This window comes from Micropterus salmoides, unplaced genomic scaffold (genome assembly GCF_014851395.1).
Source record: "Micropterus salmoides isolate LMB-PRFRI ecotype aquatic unplaced genomic scaffold, ASM1485139v1 Ms_hic_scaffold_4700, whole genome shotgun sequence".
NCBI classification, from domain to species: Eukaryota; Metazoa; Chordata; class Actinopteri; order Centrarchiformes; family Centrarchidae; genus Micropterus; species Micropterus salmoides.
This window is the reverse complement of record NW_024044152.1, coordinates 1-11,890: the sequence shown is the minus strand read 5'-3', so window position 1 is coordinate 11,890 and position 11,890 is coordinate 1. Positions and strand designations below refer to the sequence as shown.

The 11,890-nt window shown below is 48.9% G+C and overlaps 1 protein-coding gene across 1 annotated transcript; it reads left to right on the top strand.

The window, feature by feature from the left end:
* Positions 1-2,438: 2,438 nt before the first annotated feature.
* Positions 2,439-6,298, top strand: LOC119888063 (piezo-type mechanosensitive ion channel component 2-like). Its single transcript, XM_038698509.1, has 3 exons — positions 2,439-2,600; positions 3,212-3,428; positions 5,977-6,298. The coding sequence occupies exons 2-3, from the start codon at positions 3,260-3,262 to the stop codon at positions 6,192-6,194; spliced, it is 387 nt and encodes a 128-aa protein (XP_038554437.1). The 5' UTR covers positions 2,439-2,600; positions 3,212-3,259; the 3' UTR covers positions 6,195-6,298.
* Positions 6,299-11,890: the final 5,592 nt, after the last annotated feature.

The following is an 11,890-nucleotide window of genomic DNA, read 5'->3' as shown; positions in this document are numbered from 1 at the left end:
ATCTGTGTGCGTGTGTTACAGTGTGTATCTGTGTGCGTGTGTGTTACAGTGTGTATCTGTGTGCGTGTGTGTTACAGTGTGTATCTGTGTGCGTGTGTGCGTGTGTGTTACAGTGTGTATCTGTGTGCGTGTGTGCGTGTGTGTTACAGTGTGTATCTGTGTGCGTGTGTTACAGTGTATCTGTGTGCGTGTGTGCGTGTGTTACAGTGTGTATCTGTGTGCGTGTGTGTTACAGTGTGTATCTGTGTGCGTGTGTGCGTGTGTGTTACAGTGTGTATCTGTGTGCGTGTGTGCGTGTGTGTTACAGTGTGTATCTGTGTGCGTGTGTTACAGTGTGTATCTGTGTGCGTGTGTGTTACAGTGTGTATCTGTGTGCGTGTGTGTTACAGTGTGTATCTGTGTGCGTGTGTGCGTGTGTGTTACAGTGTGTATCTGTGCGTGTGTGCGTGTGTGTTACAGTGTGTATCTGTGTGCGTGTGTTACAGTGTGTATCTGTGTGCGTGTGTGCGTGTGTGTTACAGTGTGTATCTGTGTGCGTGTGTGTTACAGTGTGTATCTGTGTGCGTGTGTGCGTGTGTGTTACAGTGTGTATCTGTGTGCGTGTGTGCGTGTGTGTTACAGTGTGTATCTGTGTGCGTGTGTTACAGTGTGTATCTGTGTGCGTGTGTGTTACAGTGTGTATCTGTGTGCGTGTGTGTTACAGTGTGTATCTGTGTGCGTGTGCGTGGTGTTACAGTGTGTATCTGTGTGCGTGTGTGCGTGTGTGTTACAGCGTATATCTGTGTGCGTGTTACAGTGTGTGTGTTTGTGTATCTGTGTGCGTGTGTTACAGTGCGTATCTGTGTGGTGTGCGTTACAGTGTGTATCTGTGTGCGTGTGTGCGTGTGTGTTACAGTGTGTATCTGTGTATCTGTGTGCGTGTGTGCGTGTGTGTTACAGTGTGTATCTGTGTGCGTGTGTGTTACAGCGTGTATCTGTGTGCGTGTTACAGTGTGTGTTTGTGTATCTGTGTGCGTGTGTTACAGTGTGTATCTGTGTGCGTGTGTGCGTGTGTGTTACAGTGTGTATTGTGTATCTGTGTGCGTGTGCGTTACAGTGTATCTGTGTGCGTGTGTGTTACAGTGTGTATCTGTGTGCGTGTGTTACAGTGTGTATCTGTGTGCGTGTGTTACAGTGTGTATCTGTGTGCGTGTGTGCGTGTGTGTTACAGTGTGTATCTGTGTATCTGTGTGCGTGTGCGTTACAGTGTGTATTTGTGTGCGTGTGTGTTACAGTGTGTATCTGTGTGCGTGTGCGTTACAGTGTGTATTTGTGTGCGTGTGTTACAGTGTGTATCTGTGTGCGTGTGTGTTACAGTGTGTATCTGTGTGCGTGTGTGCGTGTGTGTTACAGTGTGTATCTGTGTATCTGTGTGCGTGTGCGTTACAGTGTGTATCTGTGTGCGTGTGTGTTACAGTGTGTATCTGTGTATCTGTGTGCGTGTGCGTTACAGTGTGTATCTGTGTGCGTGTGTGTTACAGTGTGTATCTGTGTGCGTGTGTTACAGTGTGTATCTGTGTGCGTGTGTGTACAGTGTGTATCTGTGTGCGTGTGTTACAGTGTGTATCTGTGTGCGTGTGTGTTACAGTGTGTATCTGTGTGCGTGTGTGTTACAGTGTGTATCTGTGTGCGTGTGTGCGTGTGTGTTACAGTGTGTATCTGTGTGCGTGTGTGCGTGTGTGTTACAGTGTGTATCTGTGTGCGTGTGTTACAGTGTGTATCTGTGTGCGTGTGTGCGTGTGTGTTACAGTGTGTATCTGTGTGCGTGTGTGTTACAGTGTGTATCTGTGTGCGTGTGTGCGTGTGTGTTACAGTGTGTATCTGTGTGCGTGTGTGCGTGTGTGTTACAGTGTGTATCTGTGTGCGTGTGTTACAGTGTGTATCTGTGTGCGTGTGTGTTACAGTGTGTATCTGTGTGCGTGTGTGTTACAGTGTGTATCTGTGTGCGTGTGTGCGTGTGTGTTACAGTGTGTATCTGTGTGCGTGTGTGCGTGTGTGTTACAGTGTGTATCTGTGTGCGTGTGCAGCAGGAGCTCAGACAGTAGTCTCTCTGTCTGGACTACACGGCTCTGCACGCAGCAGTAAACACTCAGAAACACACTCTGCAGGACTCGTCCTGAATCTGTACGAACAGAAATGGTTCACTTTGAACGTGAAGCTGTGTGTGAGCAAGGACAGAGTTTTGTTTCTTTGTTCAGAACATCAGAAATCAAAGAAAATGTGACTTTACAGAGAAGTTGTCAGAGAAAGAGCTTCTAGCTTCAGCTTTTATGATGTGACACTGAATCCCTTTATATCTGTTATTTGACTTATTTACTTCTTGTTTTATTCTAATTATTTCATATTTATTCTGTCATTTTTGGCATTGTTTCTATATTTGAATATTAAATGTGTCTGCTGCCGAGAAGAAACGTTTCCTAATAAAATGCGTCTGCGTCAGTCTGACAGGAAGTGATGCTGGCTCAGCCGTGAGACAGGTGTTTCCAGATGTTGGCGTGCTGGTCGTTGGTCTGCTGACCTGGAGGCTGATCGTAAGACTGAACGCCGACACACACACGCAGGTAGCACACACGCACAAACGCACGCTAATGAAGCAGGTTTAACCTCGTTATGTCGTCTCCTCTCGTTTCTTAACAAGGTTTCCTGTCTATTAGTGTGTAACTCAGTAAGCTATTTATTAACTGTAACCTCGTTAAGTGATTGCATCAGGACACACACACACACACACACACACACACACACACGGGGTATAATGATCAGGTTTCGTTTCAATCAGCATATTAGTAGCCCTGTCAGAGTCTGTTAAGGCGAAACCAGACCAGCAGACAGCAGCACTGACAGACTGACGGCACACCGGTCCTCCAGGTCACTCCAGGAGGACAAAGAGAAACTCTGCCTCTGTCTTCATCTCTGTGAAAGTGGAGCTTGCTGTCGTCACATTAAAGTACTCACAGCTTCAGTCAGACTCCACAGAACATTTACAGAAAGTGCACAGTGGTGAGTTAAACATGGTTCACTGTGACCTGAAAGCGGCAGGCTCACATTTCTCTCCGCATATCGTTCATTGTCGCGTTGAATCAGGAAAGTCTTATTCAGACTCGAGGCCGACATGTTGGATTACTGTCAAACCAGCTGCAGGTGTGACGGAGTAATGAACCCTTGTTGTTTTCAGCCTCAGGAGGAGGGACAGGAGGAGGAGGGGCAGCTGCAGGAGGACCTGATGTTTGAGGAGGACTCTGTGCTTGGAGAGGAGGAAGAGGAGGAGGAAGGAGGCAGAAAGAGGCTTCTGGTTGAACTGGAGTCACTGGTTTGTAAAACCAGACAGATTGTAGGAAACATGACGACCGCTGGAGGGAAAGTCCTGCTGACGGCTCTACTGGGACTCACAGGTAAACAAGTGGACAGGTACCGGTATATTCTGCACTGCTTTACTGGCTCTGGGACACTGTGGCAGCAGGCTACATGTTCCCAGACCAGATCCGATATAACCCCCCAGCTTGTTCTGGTCTGACCCTGAGGTCTCCTCCAAGTTAGACATGTCTCCTCCGCAGGGAGGAGTCTGGCAGGTGTCCGGATCAGATGCTGAACTCCCTCAGCTGACTTCTTTCCACGTGATGGACAGTGGTTCTCCTCTGAGGTCTCTCGTGTTCAGACGGACTTCAGCTCGGTCATTTCACTGAGTCCAGTCTGGGGAGACGCCGGACGTCCCAGCACAGAAGGTTTTAGCTACATAACACAGGCTCGCCCGGCTGAACTGGTCGCGCAGTGGGACGCCAGCTGCACTTTGCCCTCTGATGAACCTCCGCCAGGTCTATCTGAAAGTCCTCTGACTCCAGACCCACTCCCTAAACTAATTGCAAACGTCCCAGAGCTCACTGGGACTGGTCACAGTCTGATGAAACAACAGAACCACAGAGCCATTATCCTGAAGTCACCATGCCGACACTCTGCACACTGCAGATTCAGAAACCCCAAACTGGACCTGTGACAGGAACAACCCTGAAGAGGTTCAGAGTCTCCTTTCAGCAGCCTCTCAGGAGACTGAGCAGCGCTGAAGCACAAACAGACGTATGTGTTTGCTGCCATTTTCATATATTTTAATTGGTTTGGCCAATCCCCAAGGTGTTCTGGTCTTTGATTAGAGGATCGTTCAGAGCTCCTGTTGCACCAGGGACTAAGTGCAGCTGGGTGATTCCCTCTGGGCCGGTCAGGATGTGGTGATGCCCATCCTGGAAGGATCTACCTGCACACCGGGCTCTCTGTGAAGCTTTCTGAACCCTAACTGTGTGCAGAACTCACCCATAGACACTGTCTGCCTGAAGCTCTGTCCTTTGGGACCTGTTGAGACCCCTTTTGCTGTCTCTTTGGTCTGCGAGTAACAGAGTCCTCTGAACACTTTGGTTGACATAGAGCTGTAGCTCCTAAAGCGGCCCTGGTGTTTAAACAAATATACGTTAAGATACTTGTTTTCATTTACTATGTGGTTGGGAACTGGGCATCGGTCGGTGGAATCAGTACCGCTCACCCTTCAGTCCCCCATGAACCACCACCAGGTCTGCCGCTCACAGGTTCTGGTTCCTCACAATCACTGCGCAGGAGAGCAGTTAGGAGAACACATCAACACTTCTGGTTTTATTTTCGTTGGCTAACTTTTGTCTGATGAAGAGGGAGATTTTCTGTTTGCTCACTTGGATCCAGAAGAGGAGGTTTTTTTGAGATCTGGACTCTTGTGGGAATCTGAACTGAGATCAGGACTCATCATTGGTGGCTGAACTGTGGGCTTTGTACTCTTCATATTATTTCTGTTAAACCCTTTCTAATGTGACAGGTACAGGAACAGCTGAAACACCTGGGCTCTCATTTATAAAACTGTGCGTAGAAACCTCAGTAAAAGTGTACGTGTGCCCAAAAGACAACAAATATTCAGACTTATAAAACCATTCGTACGCACATTTCTAAGCAATGTTCCCCTTATAAATCCCAATCAACTTGAAATGTGGCCCCTGTGAGGGAGCCCCATGTAGACGCTGAGTGAAGCTGGTTAATATTAACGCGTCCTGACTGCAGGAAGAAAAGGAGGCAGACTCTGAGTCTAACTCAGGGACGCTGACGTTACTTTTGGTGAAGGGGCCCCGGAGCTCCGCCCCTTTATAACCGATCTGCAGGAAGGGGCCTCCCTCTGAGTAGTGACGTCGCCCCGTTTGAAAAGAGACTTCCACAAACACTCCACTCGCTTAACGAAGCTGCTGACGAGTTAAAGAAATATGACTTGTTGGAAAAGACAATAAAATAGTTTTATTTCCAGGCAGCGCGTCTCACCCACACGCTGGCACTCGATCAGGCAACAAACGTGATAACAACACGTGAAACTCTCTATCTGCTCGACTGACGCACTGAAAAATCGATTTAAATATAATTTGTCTCCTGTTCACCTGATTTATGAGAATAAACTGCTGCATGCGAGTATTAATGAATCTGACTCTTTTGCAGAAACAGAATCTCCGTTTGTGTTTATGATCCTGAATCTGGATCTTTTTGTGGCTGCAATGTTTTTTTGCCACTTTGTTTCTTCAGAAAGGCTTTAAGCCTGGAATACTCAGAGGGCAGATCTGGATTTATGTTCCACCATCATTTCCAACAGTTTCCTCCTTCTGCCGTGTGAGGCGCCGTTTCTCTCCTCTTTCTGTGCGTCCGCGTGGTTCAGAGTTTACTGACTGTCAGCTCTGTTTGTTAGAGATCACAGCCTTCGCTCGGGAAGTGGCGTCCGCACGTTTCCAGCCCTGTTCTGTACGAACGCACAGTTTAGAAATGAGACCCCGGGTGGTTCGGGTGGAGAGGTTGGAGAGGTTGGAGAGGTTGTCCCTTTGTTTTTGTGTCAGAACATTACATGAGCTGAACGTTATTCTAAAGCTAACTTCTCTGTCTCTGCTCCTCCAGGTATCATCTTCCCCTCTCTCTCCTCCCTGCCCTACCTCCTCTGTTTCCAGGTGTTGTGTACCTGGTGGGCGTGGTCAGGCCAGGTCCCACCTCTCCTCTTCAGGGGGGTGTGTGTGATGTCACTCCTCTACTCCTCCTCCCACTTCTTGCTCCTCTACTGCTACCAGCTTCCCTCAATGCAGGAGGCGTGGCCTCCCAACCGCACCTCCGCCAGGTAACACACATTTACCCTCCATACAGGTAACACCACAGGGACAGGAAAGGGGGGAGAGGAGGAAAGGAAAGAAGGAAGGGGAGAAGGAAAGGAGGAGAGAGTGAAGGAAAGGAGGTGAGGGAGGAGGAAAGGAGGAGAGAGAGAAGGAAAGGAGGCAGGAGAGAAGGAAAGGAGGCAGGAGCGAAGGAAAGGAGAAGAGAGAGAAGGAAAGGAGGCAGGAGCGAAGGAAAGGAGGCAGGAGAGAAGGAAAGGAGGAGAGAGAGAAGGAAAGGAGGCAGGAGAGAAGGAAGGGAGGCAGTAGAGAAGGAAAGGAGGCAGGAGAGAAGGAAAGGAGGAGAGAGAGAAGGAAAGGAGGAGAGAGAGAAGGAAAGGAGGCAGGAGAGAAGGAAAGGAGAAGAGAGAGAAGGAAAGGAGGCAGGAGCGAAGGAAAGGAGGCAGGAGAGAAGGAAAGGAGGCAGGAGAGAAGGAAAGGAGGAGAGAGAGAAGGAAAGGAGGCAGGAGAGAAGGAAAGGAGGCAGGAGAGAAGGAAGGGAGGCAGTAGAGAAGGAAAGGAGGAGAGAGAGAAGGAAAGGAGGCAGGAGAGAAGGAAAGGAGGAGAGAGAGAAGGAAAGGAGGCAGGAGAGAAGGAAAGGAGAGAGAGAGAAGGAAAGGAGGCAGGAGAGAAGGAAAGGAGGTGAGGGAGGAGGAAAGGAGGAGAGAGAAGGAAAGGAGGCAGGAGAGAAGGAAAGGAGGCAGGAGCGAAGGAAAGGAGAAGAGAGAGAAGGAAAGGAGGCAGGAGCGAAGGAAAGGAGGCAGGAGAGAAGGAAAGGAGGAGAGAGAGAAGGAAAGGAGGCAGGAGAGAAGGAAGGGAGGCAGTAGAGAAGGAAAGGAGGAGAGAGAGAAGGAAAGGAGGCAGGAGAGAAGGAAAGGAGGAGAGAGAGAAGGAAAGGAGGCAGGAGAGAAGGAAAGGAGAAGAGAGAGAAGGAAAGGAGGCAGGAGCGAAGGAAAGGAGGCAGGAGAGAAGGAAAGGAGGAGAGAGAGAAGGAAAGGAGGCAGGAGAGAAGGAAGGGAGGCAGTAGAGAAGGAAAGGAGGAGAGAGAGAAGGAAAGGAGGCAGGAGAGAAGGAAAGGAGGAGAGAGAGAAGGAAAGGAGGCAGGAGAGAAGGAAAGGAGGCAGGAGCGAAGGAAAGGAGAAGAGAGAGAAGGAAAGGAGGCAGGAGAGAAGGAAAGGAGGAGAGAGAGAAGGAAAGGAGGAGAGAGAGAAGGAAAGGAGGCAGGAGAGAAGGAAAGGAGGAGAGAGAGAAGGAAAGGAGGCAGGAGCGAAGGAAAGGAGGAGGGAGCGAAGGAAAGGAGGCAGGAGAGAAGGAAAGGAGGAGGGAGCGAAGGAAAGGAGGCGGGGAGAAGATTTCATGGTTCCTGGTTGACTTATTGATTGATGTCCTTGATCCTGCAGCGTGTTCGGCTGGTCTCGGTGGGGTCTGTGGACTGTGACGCCCCCTGGAGGCTGCAGGTGAACTCTGAGCTCAGCTGGTTTCACTTCAGCAGTCCTCTGATGCTGCTGCTGCTCTACAACACGGTGGCCAGTCTGTGGAGGAACCAGGTGACGACATCATGATGACATCACACAATGACATCATACCGCGGCTGTGTCTCAAGATAGATGGATAGAACTTCATTGATCCCCGATGGGAAATTGCGATGTTGCGGCAGCAAAATTGACAGACCAGACATATTTACACAAACTATTGTATAATGTACAAAGTTTCCTTTTCAAAATGTGTTTACAACAGTGCGGCTGTCCTTTATTTTCACGGGTCCTTCAGTCTCGTCTCCGGGCCCAGAGGGGAGTTGTTGTGATGGTAGTGGGTAGGAAGGACTTCCTGTAACGGTGCTTGTAGGAGTCTCCAGCTGAATGCGCTCTGCTGCCCGACCGGCAGGTTGTGCAGCGGGTGTGAAGTGTTGTGGAAGATTCTTCTCTCCACAACCAAGTCCAGGGGCCCCGGAGCAGAGCCCAGCAGAGAACCAGCCGCCTTTATTAGCTTGTTCAGTCTCTTGCTTGTCACTGGCTCCGATGCTGCTACCCCAGCAGGTGGCTGCAAAGAAAACTGCGCTTTCGACAACCGACTGATACTGAGACATATACAACATCCTGCTGCATACATTAAAGGACCTGAGCTTCCTCAAAGAGAGTCTGCTCTGGCCCAAGTCAGGGGGCGAAACTATGGGCTACTTTTGCAAAAGTCTACACACTAACCACAAAACCTTACACCACAAAAGAAAACATCACCCATCTCCAGCAAAACTGTTCTAAAACTTGTTTTTTCCAAGAATAAAGTTCACAAACATCTCTGAATAAAAACCCTGTGTAGGCCAGAGCAGTGCAATGAGGTTTTTTCATGGATTTCAGTAAAACTCAAACACACATGTGGAAGTATGGATGTGTATTTACACAATCTGAGCTTATGCTGAAAGGGACGACGGCTTCATCAGGTACAGAGAGGCTCACTGATGATGTTGTGGAACATTGTGTTCCTGTTCTGGTCCTCTACTTCTGGCCCTGTAGTTTTGGTCCTGTAATTCTGGTCCTGTATTATTGTTGTTTTGGTCCTGTAGTTCTGGTCCTGTATTCCTGTAGTTCTGGTCCTGTATTCCTGTACTTCTGGTCATGTAGTTCTGGTCCTTCATTCCTTTAGTTCTGGTCATGTAGTTCAGGTCCTGTATTCCTGTAGTTTTAGTCCTGTAGTTCTAGTCCTGTATTCCTGTAGTTCAGGTCCTGTATTCCTGTACTTCTGGTCCTGTATTCCTGTACTTCTGGTCCTGTATTTCTGGTCCTTCATTCCTTTAGTTCTGGTCATGTAGTTCAGGTCCTGTATTCCTGTAGTTTTAGTCCTGTAGTTCTAGTCCTTTATTCCTGTAGTTCTGGTTCTGTAGTTCTGGCACTTTAGTTCTGTAGTTTTGGTCCTATAGTTCTGTTCCTATACATATGGCCCTGTAGTTCTGTAGTTCTGGTCATGTAGTTCTGGCCCTGTAGTTTTGGTCCTGTAGTTGTGGTCCTGTATTCCTGTTGTTGTGGTCCTGTATTCCTGTAGTTCTGGTTCTGTAGTTCTGGCACTTTAGTTCTGTAGTTTTGGTCCTATAGTTCTGTTCCTATACTTATGGCCCTGCAGTTCTGTAGTTCTGGTCATGTAGTTCTGGCCCTGTAGTTTTGGTCCCGTAGTTGTGGTCCTGTATTCCTGTAGTTGTGGTCCTGTATTCCTGTAGTTCTGGTTCTGTAGTTCTGGTCCTTTATTCCTGTAGTTCTGGTCATGTAGTTCTGGTTCTGTAGTTCTGGCACTTTAGTTCTGTAGTTTTGGTCCTATAGTTCTGTTCCTGTACTTATGGCCCTCGAGTCCTGTAGTTATGGTCCTATAGTTCTGTTCCTGTACTTATGGCCCTCTAGTTCTGTAGTTTTGGTCCTATAGTTCTGTTCCTGTACTTATGGCCCTCTAGTTCTGTAGTTTTGGTCCTATAGTTCTGTTCCTGTACTTATGGCCCTCTAGTTCTGTAGTTTTGCTCCTATAGTTCTGTTCCTGTACTTATGGCCCTCTAGTTTTGTAGTTTTGCTCCTATAGTTCTGTTCCTGCACTTATGGCCCTCTAGTTCTGTAGTTTTGCTCCTATAGTTCTGTTCCTGTACTTATGGCCCTCTAGTTCTGTAGTTTTGCTCCTATAGTTCTGTTCCTGTACTTATGGCCCTCTAGTTCTGTAGTTTTGGTCCTGTAATTCTGGTCCTGTATTCCTGAAGTTTTGGTCCTGTATTCCTGTAGTTCTGGTCATGTAGTTCTGGTCCTGTATTCCTGTAGTTCTGGTCCGGGCCGCTCAGAGGACTACATGTATACGTGTTCTCTGTTAAGTACAACATGGATCTGCGCCATCGTTGAGTGCGGCAGCTGAGCTAGCAGCTAGCCTCAGTTAGCATCACTAACATAATCGAATCCGTTCTTGTAACGGAAGTGTTTGCTCTTAAGGCTCCTCGGTTTGTAGACATTTGTATCGTTACCTGTTCGTGGAGCTGAATCTCAGGACTTCGGTAGGTTAGGAGAAGACATTTTCTGGCGTCTCCAATTGAGACATCATGTCATTGAGACACATGATGTCATCTGGTGATGATGTCACAGCGTTACTTGCTGATGACACTGCATGATGTCATGAACAGAAAAGAAGGACACCGGAGGGTTTAGAAGGACACCGGAGGGTTTAGAAGGACATCGGGAGGGTTAGAAGGACGCAAGGAGGGTTAGAGGGACACAAAGAGGGTTAGAAGGACGCAAGGATGGTTAGAAGGACACCAGGAGGGTTGGAGGGACACAAGGAGGGCTAGAAGGATGCAAGGAGAGTTAGAAGGACGCAAGGAGGGTTAGAGGGACACAAAGAGGGTTAGAAGGACGCAAGGAGGGTTAGAGGGACGCAAGGAGGGTTAGAGGGACACAAAGAGGGTTAGAAAGACGCAAGGAGGGTTAGAGGGACGCAAAGAGGGTTAGAAGGACGCAAGGAGGGTTAGAAGGACGCAAGGAGGGTTAGAAGGACGCAAGGAGGGTTAGAGGGACGCAAAGAGGGTTAGAAGGACGCAAGGAGGGTTAGAAGGACATCAGGAGGGTTAGAAGGACGCAAGGAGGGTTAGAGGGACACAAAAAGAGTTAGAAGGACGCAAGGATGGTTAGAAGGACACCAGGAGGGTTGGAGGGACACAAGGAGGGCTAGAAGGACGCAAGGAGAGTTAGAAGGACGCAAGGAGGGTTAGAGGGACACAAAGAGGGTTAGAAGGACGCAAGGAGGGTTAGAAGGACACCAGGAGGGTAAGAGGGACACAAAGAGGGTTAGAAGGACGCAAGGATGGTTAGAAGGACACCAGGAGGGTTGGAGGGACACCAGGAGGGCTAGAAGGATGCAAGGAGGGTTAGAAGGACACAAGAAGGGTTGGAAGGACACCAGGAGGGTTAGATGGACACCAGGAGGGCTAGAAGGACACAGACCTATTATATTGTGTTTGCAATGTTTTCCAGATGAGGAGAGTTCCTCAGTTCTATTGACTGACGAGTTTAACATGTTTCTTCAGCTGATAGACGGTGACGGGGGCGGGGTGCAGAGACTCCAGAGTCAGAGGTCAGAAGGAGCTGTGACATCATCACTGCCACCAGCAACCTGAGTGATGAGGTCAGCAGTGACATCACAGCGGAGAGGCGGAGAGAGCTATGGAGGAGAGCTCATGATGGGCTCGAGGGCAGAGAGGTAGGGAAACATATTTCACTTGGCTCGTGTTTCAGTGAAGGACTCTGAGGCTGTGCTGTGGTCAGTAAACCTGTCTGTCTCTGTCTGTCAGGCGCAGGAGTCATTAGCCAATGACAGTCCCTCTGACTCTTTTGCTCCACACCCAGAGTACAGCCCTGGGATTGGATGTTTCCTCCGCGCTTCACTATCCTCTCAGCCAGTCAGGTGAGTCTGTGGTTTCAGTCAGAATGACCCAACGAGGCGACGCTCCTCCTGGTTTATCAGGATACTTTAGTATCCCAGCGTTCATTTCACACCAGCAGAGACCTGGGTTAGGGGTTAGGTAGAAACTGCTCAGCACGACACCGTCCACGAGGACCTCCTCATCCAGCAGTGCAGGAAGAAGACCGGCCCAGGAAACCTGTTCACCGACTGCAACTCAGTTTCTGCTGAACCACGGTTTTAATGGCTGATAA